Below are 16,255 nucleotides of genomic sequence, written 5' to 3'. Positions count from 1 at the left end.
TTGAAGTGAAATTGGGCTATAAATAGTTTTCTGTTTAACATACACCAGCTCATAATTATGAAGTCTTACCCTAACAGAGCCAACAGTAGCAGACAGCTTGTTAGGAACTGAGTAGCATGAACAGTATGCAGTGTATCATGCTTTGAAACTTAGCTTTGGGGTTGTAGTATTCTGGAAGAGTGGTGAGTGAAAAATCCCCATTTTATGGAGTGTTTTCTTTAGAAACTACGTATAATAATACATTTTCTTGTGAAGTATATCGAAACACAACTTAAAGGTATAGTGAGAGCCCGAGTCACTATTTCTGCATGAAATTAATGGTCAGCAAAAAGTATTCATGATGTGATTCAGACTGCTGTTTTCTTGAACCCTAAACTCGACACCCTAACAATATGATTGTACCGATTGAAAAGGTGCTGGACTAATTTGTGGTATTTTCACATTTTATATTTCCACTTCTAAGGAAGCACTAAAACTACAATATGACATGAAGAAAAAGAAACAAGAAATGTTAGAAAAACAAATTGAATGTCAAAAGGTGAGCCTTTATATTTAATTTTATTTTTCAGAATTACAGTGTCAACTATTTATACTATAAACTAAAATATATTTTTGTGCTTGAAGGATAGCTGTTATACAGTTTGTTCTGGTTAAAGTATCTTAAATGATGCACATTTCATTTGTTGTATTTGTAGATGTTGATATCAAAACTTGAAAAGAACAAAACCATGAAGGCAGAGGAAAGGGGTGAAATCATGAAAACCTTGAAAGAGCTTGAGGTCAAGATCTCTCAGTTGAAGGATGAATTAAAAAACTCCTCAACTACCTCAGCATCCTCCAAGCCGAAGTCAAAGACGGAGGTATGCATGTTTTTTTTCATTTTAGCATTATGCTTGAGAAAATAAGTATATTCAAGGCAGAATGTTATTTAGTAGCCTATGGTAATGATGCAAATATTTTTTCAATTCAATTCAAAAATCTTTATTTCGATCCTAAAAGATCATAAAAGATATACAGTAATTAATCACTTTTAAACAATTTAAAAGCATTATACAAATATACTGTCCTTTTTAAAATACAGTTTCCAAGGAAGATGGTTAGGCCAGTGCTTAATAAAGTGGCATTTTTTCCTTTTAAAAACAGAATCAAACCATTTATACAAAAGAGTAAAAAAGGTTTTTCACACAGTTATGGTATCCTTGATTATTCTTGCACGCACTCGCCACATTGCGGTCAGGAATTTTGCCATAGCAAACACTGTTGGTGCAGATAGATCTGTCTTTAAAACTCTGTAGGCCGTAGCGTAAGTTCTGAAGCCCAGGTTTTTTAAGTGAGGAACCAACCAGTAGCTCCTAATTCTACTATAGGCTCTACAAAACAAGACCACGTGTAAATCGCTTTCCAGTTTGTATGCACAGGCCGGACAGACCCCTGACTCCAAACTGCCAACCCAGGATTTTGTGAAGGACCTTAAAGGGAGAGATCCGTCCCTCCATTGCATATAGATCTTCCGTGCGAATACTGGTGTCATGCCATCTAATACGTATTCGTGGCAATATAAGTCTTTTGTTTTGATGAAGGTGTCGGTTAAAGACCCTTCCCGGGTGGAGGTCAATGTTTTTTGGAGCATAAAGCTATAGAATAGATTTGAAAGTGCTTTTCTAGAAATCCTCGTGGACGCACTTTCCGGCTCTGTCCATAGCTCTGGCACTCCAAGAGTCGTGCACATATCCCTGATATACTTTAACCAGGGAATTTTGGTGGCATTGGTTAACCTAAGAAATTCCTGCAACTCATTTCTATAATTTACAAGGTCCTGACTGCTCCACAAGCGACGCCAGTAGGTCAGCGGTTTAAGGCCCAATTCCTCAGTAATTGGTCGCAGTGCCAAGTCCAGTCTTAGGGGCAGAAGCGGGGTGGTTGGGGGGAGTGCAGCCAGTTGTCTAATAAAATTATTTTCTGCAACCTGTATGGTGTGTAGCGGAGTATGACCCCAAAGCTCGCCCCCATAGATGATGCCCCCCCGAGCTTGAGCTGTATAAATGTGAATGGCAGGTGCCAGCGGGCGAAGAGGGGATTTCTTAGCAATTCTTGTAATGCCTCCCGCCCCCTGAGCTAATTTTGTGGTTGCTTTTGCTTTGTGTGCCAACCATGTTAAATTCTGGTTTAGGGTTATTCCGAGATATTCTATTGTGTGGACCCTTTCCAGAAATATAGAGCCTAGGCGGGGATTTGGGCAATTTTTGGGCTTGGGGTTAAGGATCATAAATTTTGTTTTTGAAGGGTTTATTTCAAGGCCCCTTTCATTACAGAAACCCAAGAACCCATTCAAGACCCTCTGTAACCCCATTGGCGATTTGGACAGCAGCAGGGTGTCATCCGCAAACATAATCGCGGGCACCCTGCTGCCGTTCAATTGTGGTGCATCAATGTTGGGTATCCTGCTCAAATGCTCTGACCCCGTTCACAAAGAGGCAAAACAGTGTCAGGGCCAACACGCAGCCCTGCCGTACCCCGCTGCGAACGGGGAACCTTTCCGTCAACCTACCACCTTTCCCACATCTAACTCGGGCATAATTGTCTGTGTGCAATCTAATTAAGATGTGGAGGATATCTCCTGGGACATCCAGCTCAGACTGTACCTCCCACAGTTTGGCCCGTGGTCCAGATCGAAGGCAGCACGGAGGTCCACAAAGACCGCATATAATGTGCCGCCTTCGATCAGTACTGTCTTCCAATAAATGATGTTCAAACGGAGTATTTGATCAACTGTAGAAACTCCTTTTCTAAATCCCGCCTGCAGAGGACTTAGGATATCGGTCTCCTCCATCCAAGATTGTAACCTGTTAAGTAATAATCTACCAAATAACTTCTGGGAGACATCAATGAGGCTTATTGGGCGATAATTGACTGGGAGCAGAGGCGAGCCCTTTTTAAAAATCGGGACCACCTCCGCCCCCAGCCAAGTATCAGGTATTTCCATCCCCCCAAGCACTGCATTGAATAACACTAACAGATAGGGTGCCCATATTCCTGGCTCCTGTTTGAATAGGTCGCCCGGCACCCCGTCCAGGCCAGGTGCCTTTCCTGAGGATAACCCTGCTATCGCCATCCTAATCTCTTTCTCAGTGAAAGGATCCGAGGCCTGATTATCTCGGATGGTGGGAGGCGGAGGTTCTATCCCTCCAGGCTCCGAGGAATATAGTGTCTGGTAATGATTTTGCCAGACACTAGGGGCGATGTTTGGTTCGGTTGCCGAGGGAAGGTCTTCAGAACCATAGTTGACTACTCGCCAGAATTTACGGGAGTCTCTTGTTACTAATAACTCCGAGAGATTCTTCCAGTGTTGGAGATCCCACTCAATCTTAGCATTAGCCACGAGTATTTTGTACGCCCTCCTTCTAATGCGGATCTCCTCCCTTGGACCTCCAGCTTTAATGGTAAATAGAAGGTCACGTTTGGCATTTCGGCATGAGGTATTATACCAGGTGCCTTTATGTGATCCATGGGTCCTGGGTGGTCTGCTGCTGAAGAGGTCTACCTCAAGTGTTTTTTTTTATTGTTCATGGACGTGGGCAAGGTCCTCTCTATTTTCCTGCGTGCACACTGGGGCCCAAAGGTCAAATGCCTCAGCGAGGATTGGGATAATCCTAGCGTAGAGGGTAGCTAGCTTGTCTTCACCAGTGGATAGCTTTTCCCATCTTATCCTCCTTCTGTTGTTTTCTAGGAGGTATCCTTCGCTGGGCTTTTGTTTATTTAATACCCGATCCTCCATGCGGGGGATGGCATATTCCAGTTCCATGGCATTGTGGTCACTGTCCTCTCTAGATGTTACACTGAAGTCAACCACCCTTTTCCAAGCATGTAGCTGTACCAGAAAGTAATCTAATCTAGATTCTCTCCCGTTTTTATTGTACGTGCATTTGCTCGGGATGTCAGACTTTACACAACCATTGCAAGCCCTAAGGCCATGGGTAAGGGTAAGCATATTTATCTGCACGGCTAATGGAGTCCATGCTCTCGGAGGGGGGGCCTCTGTCGGTGGAACCTGCCAACTTGAATGCTCCTCTAGGGAGGGTCCATCAAGTAGCCCCGGTAGTGGTTCAAAATGCAAATTGAAGTCTCCCCCTACTAAGTATGATATACCCTCTGTAATAGCTTCTAGAAGAGAGGACAGTTCTACAATGGTTTTAGAGGTGCTGGATATGGAAACTAGTCTAGAGTAGACATTTATTATGATTAATTGAAGTGATCTAGGCCATTCAAGGAAGACAGCCAGTATGTCTTCTGAGTCCACGCTATATCGTGAAGCTATGCAACCCAGATCTGATGCCACCCAGATTGCTAGACCACCAGATGGTCGGCCTCTCCCACCCCATATTGCTGGTATCGAAAATGTCTCAAAGCCCCTGTAGGTATACTCCTCTCTTGCCCAGGTCTCTTGGAAGAGGCAAGCACTTTTGGGGTTGATTAATTCGGCCCATAATTGGGAATCTATTTTGTTTGCCATTCCTGCGACATTCCATGAGAGCAGCTTTAGTATTTGAGGGACACACTGGCTATTTCCCTTCGCACCATAGTTTGTCATTAAATTTATGTGGGCTTTTGGGGATGTCCCCTGTATCGGCCCTTGTCCCCTGTATGGACCCTCTGGTTCAGACACCCTATCTACTCTCTGTTGGGGAGTCTCTGAATTACTGGGGGCAGAATGCTCCTCCCGATGGTTAGGGTCAGAAGGTTTATGCCCGCCGTCATCAGAGAAGTTAGATGTGGGTTGCTCGAGTGGGTACGGGGGTGTCCTGTCTTCCGAAGCTTGCCGTCAATCCACCATTTCAAGACAATGAAATCGATTGAATATCGGCAGAAATGGGGGCTGGTAATGTCTGAGGGGCCATGTTGCTCCTTGTTCAGAGCCACCCCTTCCCATTCCTCTTCTTTTGACGGTCTCCCATCCCTGAGCCTCATCATGAATCAAAGGGTAGCTAGGTGTCATTCGCATTTGATTATAAGGGTTTCTCCTCGCTCCCAGGTTTCCCCCCCAGTTTCCCTGTGGCTCATATGGGTGTCCCCATCTCTGATCGTTAGCTGTGTGGGTGTTTAATGGGTAAAAGAACGAGAGAGGGAGTGGGTGGATGTTATTTCCTTCGTCCTCTGGGAAGCAACCACAAATATAGGAAACTGTTCCTTGTTCTTTAAAACTGACTAGTATACAGTCGCCACTGATGGATTTGGGCGTCTTCCCTACCCATGAAACTCTCCTTACCATACGAATATCGCTTGTCATGCCTCTAGGAAGTGGTCTGTATGTGGATAACCAGTTAATTACTTTATTTTTTAGCGAAATATTTTTTCGAGACTTGCCATGGGGCAGCTTAGAGAGTAAAATCAAAAATGGAGTTTGAAATTAACAAGTCTATTGTGGGTCGAATTCTAGAGACGCAACCATGTTCTGCAGCATTGGATTTTTAATGGATTTATATGAATTACTTATCTCTTAACAGGTTGGGAACCATCTACAGTCAATAAATATCATTGCATTGGAAACAAAACCTCAAGCATTAATAGACAACTCTTAGTCTATCCACTTCATTATATGACCGGATGTAAATCAGTCAGATGGAGGGGCGCTGGGTTCCAACCGTACTCATAGGCTCCATCTGCCTGATAATCTACAGCTCAATAACGGGCAATGGAAACCCCTGAGCTTTGCTGAGATATTACTCTGTTGATTTTTATTTTATCCTGGACTTACCACTGAGCATGTAGCGTATTTTCAATCATTTCCAAAATGTGAATTACATTTTCTGATTCTTTTCTTGACCAGAACCATGGATAATATCTCTCAGCCAATAATCAGACCATAAGCCTGTAAAGTGTTCTGTGACCTTTAGCAGTATATCTCTAAAGCATAGAGAGCACAGACTGCTGCATTTTGTCAAAGCTTAATCACCAGGCTATAGTCTGGAAAAAAGCAACCTTAAAACGAAAAAGTTTAAATTGTGGCATCATCTTCTAAGTATCCATCCTCTGAAGCAGTCTCAGAGCCTTTGGAACACCCTCAAAGAGGCCATCTGCCCCTGCGCTGGAGGAACAATTGTTGGTCATTCTGTAGTTATTACATTCACTACAAAAACCTCACCATCAAAAAAAGAGGATAAAGAGTAATGCTGTCTATATTGAGATCATAGATGAGAACACAGTTGAAGAATGGTTTGTTGACAAAGAGTCCATCTAAGAGTTCGTGACTGAAACCAATACTGCTGCAGATGAACACCTCCTCGTTAATAGCAAGTCTGCCTCAAAACACCTATAAGTGAATGCCCTACATATCTGTCATTGTCCACAAACACCATAGTTTGCGAGGACAGTGTGGTCAAAGCCCACTGCGATGGCAAACTCTATTGATGAAGGTACTATTGTCGATGACTAATAACTGCATCATTGCCATTGATGACCATTTCAGTGGTTACAACCACAACTATGAAAGCATTAATATCTGATCATGTCCAGATCTCGGAGGGCACTGCTCAACAATTGCAGTGGTGGCTCGCAAATCGCGATTGGGTCAATGGCAGCTCCCTCTCCCTTCCCCAACCGGAGCACACACTGGTGATGGATGCGTCCCTCCTGGGATGGGGTGACCACTTGGGAGAGGCGGAGATTAGAGGCCTCTGGTCTCCGGCGGAGTCCCGGCTCCATATCAACTTCTTGGAACTTCGGCCGATCCGACTTGTACTGAAGGCATTCCTTCCCTCTGTCCGGGTAAGTGTGGTGCAGGTGTTCACGGACAACACCACCGCCATGTGGTATTTCAACAATATGAAAGAGACACGTTAGTATTAGATTCCTTACCTTAGAATATCCCCAGGCATCAGACTGGATCCGGAATTTTTTTGCGTAGCAGTACCCTTGCGCGTCGGTAGGCGTCGTCTGCGGCTCCGCGTCCGTTGTCGGCATCGTGGGCGCCGTGATGACGTCGTCGAAGTACTTAGACGCCGCCTCCGCGTGCTGCTGTCAGTTCTTCTTTTTTCCGCGCCAGCAGCGCAGATCCGGAAAAAGTGGTACCTTAGTCACTTTTTGACTAACTCTCTTTTTGATCTCCTTTTTCGAGTCTTCGACTCCTAATCGTTGCCGGTAGGGATGCCTGGTTTCAAGCCCTGTGAGGATTGCGACCCACTGATGTCGGTAATGGACCCTCACCGTCGGTGTCTCTACTGTCTCGGCGTCGACCACGACGACAAGGCCTGTTCCGACTGCCGGGCCCTGACTTCGAAGGCTAGACGGGAGCGAATTCACCCGAACAGCGGGTCCGGGATATTCAGGCTCTGATTCCCATCTTTCAGCCGTTATCCCGGGTCTCGGTCAGGTTGACGCTGCGGCTTCTGGGGCTGATGGCCTCCTGCATCCTACTGGTGCATCACGCCAGGTGGCGGATGCGGGCTCTGCAGTTGGACCTGAAGTTTCAGTGGGCCCAGCATCAGGGCAACCCGTCCGACCACGTCCTGATCTCGGAGGGCACTGCGAGACAGCTGCAGTGGTGGCTCACGGACCGCGATTGGGTCAGCGGCAGATCCCTCTCCCTTCCCCCAACGGAGCACGTAGTTGTGACGGACGCGTCCCTCCAGGGCTGGGGTGGCCACATGGGAGAGGCGGAGATCAGAGGCCTCTGGTCTCCGGCGGAGGCCCGGCTCCACATCAACCTGTTGGAGTTACGGGCAATTCGTCTAGCTCTGAAGGCATTCCTCCCCTCTGTCCGGGGGAGTGTAGTGCAGTTGTTCACGGACAACACCACCGCCATGTGGTACTGCAACAAACAGGGCGGGGTGGGGTCGTGGACCCTTTGCCAGGAGGCTCTGTGCCTCTGGCAATGGCTGGAACGCCAGGGCGTGACCCTGGTGGTTCAACACCTGGCAGGTTCTCTGAACGCCAGGGCGGATGAGCTCAGCCGTCGGTGCATGATGGATCACGAATGGCGTCTGAACTCTGACGTGGCGCAAGGCCTCTTTCGGCAATGGGGAGAGCCTTGGTTAGATCTATTCGCCACCCAAGAGAACGCGCAATGTCATCAGATCTGCGCGTTGGAAATTCCAAGGCGGCACTCGCTCGGCGACGCTTTCCGTCGCGTGTGGAGTTGCGGTCTATTGTACGCCTTTCTGCCTATACCACTTCTGCCCAGAGTGCTGAAGAAGATCAAGCGCGACCGGGCCCAAGTTATCCTTGTGGCTCCCTACTGGGCACGAAGGTACTGGTATCCACAGCTACTCAGTATGTCAGTCGATCCCCCGGTTCGTCTGCCTCTTCAGGAGGACCTCTGTCGCAGCAACAGGGGACGGTCCTCTACCCGAACCTGTCCAGTCTCCACCTCCATGCTTGGAGATTGAGCGGCGACAGTTGAGGCCATTTGACTTGCCTCCTGAAGTCTGTAACGTCATTCTGGCAGCCAGGCGTCCCTCCACAAAGTTGGTAAACGCCTGCAGGTGGAACAGATTTGTGGCATGTTGCACAGCAAAGGCTGTGGATCCTCTTGCTGCCCCTTTCTCTGAGGTTCTTCTCTTCCTTCTTTCTCTTGCCCAGCAGGGCTCTGCTCTGGGCACTATCAAGGGCTACCTTTCTGCCCTTTCAGCCTTTCTGAGGCTGCCTGATCAACCTTCTTTGTTCAAGTCCCCTATTGTAAATAGATTTCTAAAGGGCATCACACACACGTTTCCTCCTGTTCCGTTTGTGATGCCTCAGTGGGACTTGAACCTGGTTCTTACATTTCTGATGTGCGCCCCCTTTGAGCCACTTCACAACTCTCCTCTCCGCCTTCTAACTCTGAAGACTGCTTTCCTGGTTGCCATCACCTCTGCCAGGAGAGTGAGTGAGCTCCAGGCTCTTTCTTCTACTCCTCCTTTCCTTTCTGTCCATCCGGACAAGGTTGTGTTGCGTACTAAGCCATCTTTCCTGCCCAAGGTTGTCACAGCCTTCCACATCGGGCAGTCTATCACCTTGCCCACCTTCTTTCCGCCTCCGCATCCCTCTAAAGAGGAAGAGCGGCTCCACCGTCTGGACCCAAAACGTGCGCTCTCGTTCTATTTAGATCGCACACGCCAGTTCCGGGTGGATGACCAACTCTTTGTTGGTTACGTGGGCGCTAAGAAGGGGAAAGTGGTGTACAAGAGGACCATCTCCCGGTGGATCATCTTGTGTATCCAGGCATGTTACTCCTTGGCTAAAAAGGAGCCCCCTGTTGGATTGCGGGCTCATTCCACCGAGCCACGGCAGCTACAACTGCCCTGGGCCGGGGAGTGCCCTTACAAGACATCTGTCAGGCAGCTACGTGGGCATCGCTGCACACGTTTGCAAGACACTACTGCCTGGACAGCCAAGTCCGGAGGGATGGCTTCTTTGGCCGTTCTGTCCTCCAGGACTTTCTGGTGTGATTATTGGTTCCCAGACCCACCACCGGGGTTGGTATTGCTGGGTTATCTATTCTAAGGTAAGGAATGTAATACTAACATTTCTCTTTCAGATGCACAAGTTACTACTTGTGTAACGATATATCTGTAAGAGACATTAGTTAGTATTAGATTCCTTACCGACCCACCCATCCTCCCCGTTCTGCGAACCGATATCTAGGGTTAGGGTTATCCCCTTTCAGGGCCCTAGTTTCAATGGCACCAGTGTTGGTTTTTAACATGGCTCAGCGCTTCTGGTGCGGAAAAGCTATGTCTAAGAACTGACGTCAGCACGCGGAGGCGGCGTCTAAGTACTCCGACGACGTCATCACGGCGCCGACGACGGACGCGGAGCCGCAGATGACACCTACTGACACGCAAGGGTACTGCTACGCAAAAAAATTCCGGATCCAGTCTGACGCCTGAGGATATTCTAAGGTAAGGAATCTAATACTAACTAATGTCTCTTACAGATATATCGTTACACAAGTAGTAACTTGTGCAACAGGGCGAGTGAGGTCCTGGACCCTATGTCAGGAGGCTCTGCGCCTCTGGACATGGATGGAACATCAAGGCATTACCTTGGTGGTTCAACACCTGGCAGGATCTCTGAACGCCAGGGCGGACAAACTAAGCCGCCGGTGCTTGATGGATCACAAATGGCGTCTGAACTCTGACGTGGCGCAAGGTCTCTTTCAGCAGTGGGGAGAGTCTTGGTTAGATCGATTCGCCACCGAAGAGAACGCGCAATATCATCAATTCTGCCCGTTGGAATTTCCAAGGCGGCACTCGCTCGGCGATGCTTTTCGTCACAAGTGGAATTGCGGTCTGTTGTACACCTTTCCGCCTATATCACTTCTGCCCAGAGTGCTGAAGAAGATCAGGCGCGACTGGGCCCAAGTCATCCTTGTGGCTCCGGATTGGGCATGAAGATACTGGTATCTTGAGCTTCTCAGCATGGCGATCGATGCCCCGATCCGATTGCCTCTTCGGGAGGATCTTCTGTCGCAGCAGCAGGGGACGGTTCACCACCTGAACCTGTCCAGCCTCCACCTCCATGCGTGGAGATTGAGCGGCAATAGTTGACACCTTTCGATCTTCTTCCCGAAGTCTGTGATGTCATTCTGGCAGCCAGGCGTCCCTCTGCAAAAACGGTATACGCCTGCAGGTGGAATAAGTTTGTGGCATGGTGCACGGCGAAGGCTGAGGACCCCCTTTCTGTCCCTCTTTCCGAGGTTCTTTTGTTCCTTTAGCCCAGCAGGGCTCTGCTCTAGGCACTATCAAAGGTTATCTTTCAGCCATTTCCGCCAATCTGCTGCTTCCTGATCAGCCTTCTCTTTTTAAGTCCCTGGTTGTGAACTTTTTTGTAAAAGGCATTATGCACACATTCCCTCCGGTGCCGTTTATCATGCCTCAGTGGGACTTAAACCTTGTCTTGACGTTTCTGATCTGCGCTCCCTTCCTGCCCCTTCATAACTGTCCTTCACGTCTTCTCACTCTTAGGACGGCTTTCCTGGTAGCTATCGCCTCTGCCAGACGAGTGAGTGAGCTCCAGGCTCTTTCTTCTAAACCTCCTTTCCTTTTTTTCATCCGGACAAGGTGGTTCTGAGGACCCGTCCTTCTTTCTTGACAAAGGTTGTAACGCCCTTCCACATCAGACGGACCATCACTTTGCCCACCTTATTTCCGCCTCTGCATCATTCCAGAGAGGAAGATCGGCTCGACCGTCTGGACCCAAATCTTGCGCTTTCCTTCTACCTGAGCCGCACACAACAGTACCGGGTGGACGACCAGCTCTTTGTTGGCTACGTGGGCGCCAAAAAAGGTTGGGCCTTGCACAAATGGATCATCTCTAGGTGGGTCGTTCTCTGCATCAAGGCCTGTTATTCGTTGGCTAAGAAGGAGCCTCCTGTGGGGTTGCGTGCCCATTCCACCAGGGCAACGGCAGCCACTACTGACTTAGGATGCGGCGTTCCCTTGCAGGACATTTGTCAGGCAGCTACGTAGGCCTTGCTGCACACGTTTACCAAGCACTACTGCCTTGACAGTCAAGTCCGGAGGGACAGCTTCTTTGGCTGTTCTGTGCTCCGTGACTTTTTGGTGTAATCTAGTTTGCAGACCCACCACCGGGGTTGGTGTTGCTGGGGTATCTATTCTAAGGTAAGGAATCTATCACTAACGTGTCTCTTTCAGATGCTCAAGTTACTACTTGTGTAACGATATATCTGTAAGAAACATTAGTTAGTGTTCAGATTCCTTACCGCCCCAACCATCTTCCCCGTACTGCAAACTGATTACTAGGGTTAAGGTCATCCCTTTTAGGGCCCTAGTTTTATGCACCAATGGTCAGTATCTTGCATGGCTCTGCGTTTCTGGCGCGGAAAGTCGTGTACAGAACTGACGTCAGCACGCATGGGTGGCGCCTAAGTACTCTCCGTGCCGTCATCTCGGCGCTTATGACGCCAGTGATGGGACGCAGAGCCGCAGGACACCACCTACTGATGCGCAGGGGTACTGCTAAGCAAAACTTTCCGGATCCAGTCTGACACCCGGGGATATTCTAAGGTAAGGAATCTATCACTAACTAATGTCTCTTACAGATATATCGTTACACAAGTAGTAACTTGTGTGATAATGACATAACATCATGTGTTGTGTGACGTGAAATGATTGGGATTTAGATTCCCTGAAAGTCTCTTGGTACTAGGTGCACAGGTACAATAGGTGTTCCTCCAGTCCTTCTATTCTTGTTGTTTCTCATAAAAATGTAATATACTGGTGCATCTATTCTGTGCGTGTTAGGGCTGGGCTATCAGTTGGCAAGGTTTCAGTTATGAATGGCCAGTTAAATTGCATATCTGTGATTAAGCTGTGTCATCAATGTTAATTTCTGATATAGTTATTACATCCTGTGGCAGACTGCCAGTGCTAGGATGGGTTGTCAGCAAGGGTTCTTACTGTATTTTTGTTTTATTTTTGGTCCCTTCTGCCTGGAACAAGCCTTTGTTGGAATCCTTGAAGGCATAGGACAAAGAAGGAAGGAAGGAAGGAAGGAATAGGCTCTGGTAAAAGAGATGATGTAGCGAAGGCTAGAATGAGGCGGGAGGAGGGATAGTCAGAATAAAGAATGCAAAGAGGGGGCGTTGAATGTGGCTGGTGGGATACTGTGGGCTGTAGTTTTTGTGATTGGTTTGGATAAGGCCACAATATGCTTCGCTGCTGTCCGTTGTGGAGTGAGTGAATATTGGTATGTGCAAGTGGGAGGGGCTGGGAAGGTGAGATTGGTTGTACGATAAATTACTCCAGTATTGTACTTTCATAGATTCACATTCCCATCTCGACGACGGGGAATGATTTAAGCATGTCAATCAAGCATGCGAATCTATGAAAGATTCAAATACTGAAGAACTACAGTTACAGGTAAGTAACTTATTTCCTTACTCCAGTATTGAAACTTTCATAGTTTCACATGCTTGATTTACATGCTTGAATGATTCAAGCATGTGAATCTATGAAAGGTTTCAATACTGGAGAACTACAGTTACAGATAAGTAACTTATTTCCTTCTTGACTAACACAGAGGGATAATCATTAGAAGGGGAAGTGTCAATTACTATGGAAAGTATGAGAAGGAACACGGAGAAATAGCAGAGAAGGGCTGAAAGAGTGTGGGGGTAGGGTTGCTACTGGATAAAGACAAGCCAAGAATTTGGCTAGAAAGAAATGGAATAGCTTAGATAGTAGAGCCAGTAAAGGGTGAGAGGAATTTGGCAGAGTTGGGTGTAGTGGGAGAGAGGTTTCAGAAAGTATGTTGAAGAATGGGCTTGTGAATGTATAGGTTAGGTCCAATTTGAATCAGTCTTTAAGGCAGGAGAAGGCCATTAAGTTGGGTGAAGCTGGGACATTACAAGTGAGGGGAATAGTGATGCTTCTGATGGATACTTCTCCCTGTAGATTCCTCACCTTTAACTATCTGGTAGCTAATGCAATAGCTCTCTGGAGCTGGTGGAGGGTTTAGGCTCTGTTATGCTGTCAGGCACAAGGTCATGATAAGGTAGTCTGGGCCATATAGCACCAGGACCGGCCTCATCGTCGACAGGGACGCAGCTTTCCTAACTGTTTTCCCTTTACTGGAAATCGTGGTAGTACAGAGCTTCTTTACACCCAGATTCAAGCCAGGAGCTTTCCTTGTGCATCCTCCTGATATGGAGTTAAACACTTGGAAGCCATAGGAAAAAAAGTTTTTCAGTGGCAGCTTATTCCTTCGTTCCCTTAATGCCACCTGTCCTTTTGGGAGATATGCCCATTCCTTTGGGGACATGGCAGCCATGGTGATTCCAAATCCAGCATGGCAACTTACTTTGAGGCTAACTGCATGGTTCACAGGGTTCTCCTCCAGGGTTCAGAAAACTGTTTTGGGTATTAACTTTAACAGAGAGACTGTTTGGGCAAAAAGCAGATGCTGTCTTTGCTAGAGCTCTTCCAAGATGTTGGAGCAACATAGAGGAACCCTTCTGTACGCCAATAAAGAGGGAAGGGTAAGGGCTGTGCCCCTGTTCTACTCCTCGTCCTTTGCACCACCAGTGAACCAGCAGTAGTTTGCCTGGGAAGGAACTTAACATGCCGGTACAAGGGAGGGTGTGCCTTTTTACTAAAGGCTTGGAAGGCTATTACTTGGGCATGCTGTGTCTTACAAACTGTAGAAACCCTACCCTTCTACCAACATCGCTCCAGCTGGCTTCTCTGCCCCATTCAGGTTCAGGAATAACATCTGCAGATCCTACAGCAGAAAGAAGTAGAAGTCCTGCTGCAGAGAGGGCCAGAATTGGTGCCACAGTGAAAACAGGGACCCAAGTCCAATTTGCGATACTTTTTAGTTCCAAAGGAAGATGGCAATTTGCAGTAAACTCTCAATCTCTGAGTCCTAAACTGTTTTCTCAGAAAGGACAAATTCGGGGCTCTTTTCCTTGCTTAGGTTTTACTGGAAATGGAAGACTGCATTGTGTCTTTAGACTTTCAGCCCACGTACTGTCACATTCCGATCCTTGTGTCCATTGGGACGTTATTGTAGTTGGTGGTAGGTACTGCCCATTACCAATTCACAGTGCTTCCTTTGGATTGATATCAGCACTTCGAGTGTTCATGAAGTTCATGACCGTGGTGACAGCCCACCTCTGAAGGTCAGGAAAGTCTGTATATCCGTACCTGGATGACTGGTTGATAAAAGGCAGGTCACCAGAGCTGGTGTTCCATCATTTGTGTTTGACAGTTTCCCTGTTGTTCAACATGGGTTTTACAGTCAAACACCCCCATCCCCAAGTCTCACCAGGAGCCCTCTTAGTGCATCCTGTTCATCAGGGCAGTATTGCATACCATCTTGCTCAGAACGTTCTCTCCTCTGCAGAGAGTACAGGGCATTTTGATTATGATTCCAATGTTTCTGATGGAAGCTCGAGTTCCAGTTCTGAAGGTTCTGCTTTTTCTCTGTAAGTTGATTTCTTGCATCCTCCTGGTCCCTTGTGCATGCTGGTACATGATGACTCTGAAATGATGCCTTTGCAGTCAGGGGGCCCAACATCAAGGGATCTGAAAGATTTCAATGTGATCACCAGGGATGCTGTAGTAGAGTTAAGCTGATGGGAAGGGACAAAGATACCTTTGCAAAGAAGACCTGTCTGCTCCCCTGCAGCAGTGACAATCAATCAATCAGTCAATACATTTATAAAGCGCACTACTCACCCGCGAGGGTCTCAAGGCGATGAAAGGGGGCGGGGGGGGGGTTGCTGCTAATACTCAAAGAGCCAGGTCTTGAGGTGTTCCTGAAGGTGAGATGGTCCTGGTCGTAGGTGGGTGGGTAGGGAGTTCCGCGTCTTGGCAGCCAGGTAGGAGAATGATCTTCCTCCTGCGGTGGTTCTGCGTATCCATGGTACGCTGGCGAGGGCGAGGCTGGCGGAGCGGAGCTGGCCGGTTGGAATGATGTGGAACGTGAGGCGGCTGTTGAGGTATTCGGGGCCTGTGTTGTGGAGCGCTTTGTGTGCGTGGGTGAGGAGCCTGAAGGTGATCCTTTTGCTGACGGGAAGCCAATGCAGGTCTCTCAGGTGGGCAGATATGTGGCTATGGCGAGGGATGTCGAGGACGAGTCGCGCGGATGCATTCTGTATGCGCTGGAGCCTTTTCTGAAGTTTGGCTGTGGTTCCTGCGTAGAGGGCGTTCCCGTAGTCCAGCCGGCTGGTGACGAGGGCCTGGGTGACAGTCTTTCTGGTCTCGGTAGGGATCCACCGGAAGATCTTTTGGAGCATGCGCAGGGTGTTGAAGCAGGAGGATGAGATGACGTTGACTTGCTTGGTCATCGTGAGGGAGGAGTCCAGGATGAATCCCAGCTTGTGTGCGTCGTCAGTGGGTGTTGGTGCGGTGCCCAGGGCTCTGGGCCACCAGGAGTCGTCCCAGGCGGATGGGGATGGTCTGAGGATGAGGACCTCCGTCTTGTCTGAGTTCAGTTTGAGACGGCTGAGTTTCATCCATTCCGCAACGTTTTTCATTCCTTCCTGGAGGTTGGTTTTGGCTGTGGTTCGGTCTTTGGTGAGGGAGAGTATCAGCTGGGTGTGGTCTGCGTATGAGATGATGTTGAGGTTGTGTTTGCGTGCGATGGTGGCGAGGGGGCTCATGTAGATATTGAAGAGGGTTGGGCTGAGCGAAGAGCCTTGGGGTACTCCGCAGATGATCTTGGTGGCCGCTGAGCGGAAGGGAGGCAGGTGAACTCTCTGGGTTTGTCGGAGAGGAACGAGGTGATCCATTCCAGGGCGTTACCCTGGATCCCG

At 48.1% G+C, this 16,255-nt stretch overlaps 1 protein-coding gene across 4 annotated transcripts in view; it reads left to right on the top strand.

Annotated features, from left to right (window-relative positions):
• RBM27 (RNA binding motif protein 27) overlaps positions 1 to 16,255 on the top strand; it is an 870,586-nt gene that overhangs the window by 667,218 nt on the left and 187,113 nt on the right. For all 4 annotated transcript variants that reach the window (XM_078653046.1, XM_078653045.1, XM_078653044.1 and 1 more), the window contains 2 exons: positions 464 to 538; positions 696 to 860. In XM_078653046.1, the coding sequence (XP_078509172.1) occupies positions 464 to 538; positions 696 to 860 (240 nt within the window). The remainder of the gene's footprint in view (positions 1 to 463; positions 539 to 695; positions 861 to 16,255) is intronic.

This window comes from Lissotriton helveticus, chromosome 7, assembly GCF_964261635.1.
Source record: "Lissotriton helveticus chromosome 7, aLisHel1.1, whole genome shotgun sequence".
NCBI lineage: Eukaryota > Metazoa > Chordata > Amphibia > Caudata > Salamandridae > Lissotriton > Lissotriton helveticus.
Note: the sequence above shows the minus strand (reverse complement) of the source record. Positions and strands in the feature narration are given on the sequence as shown.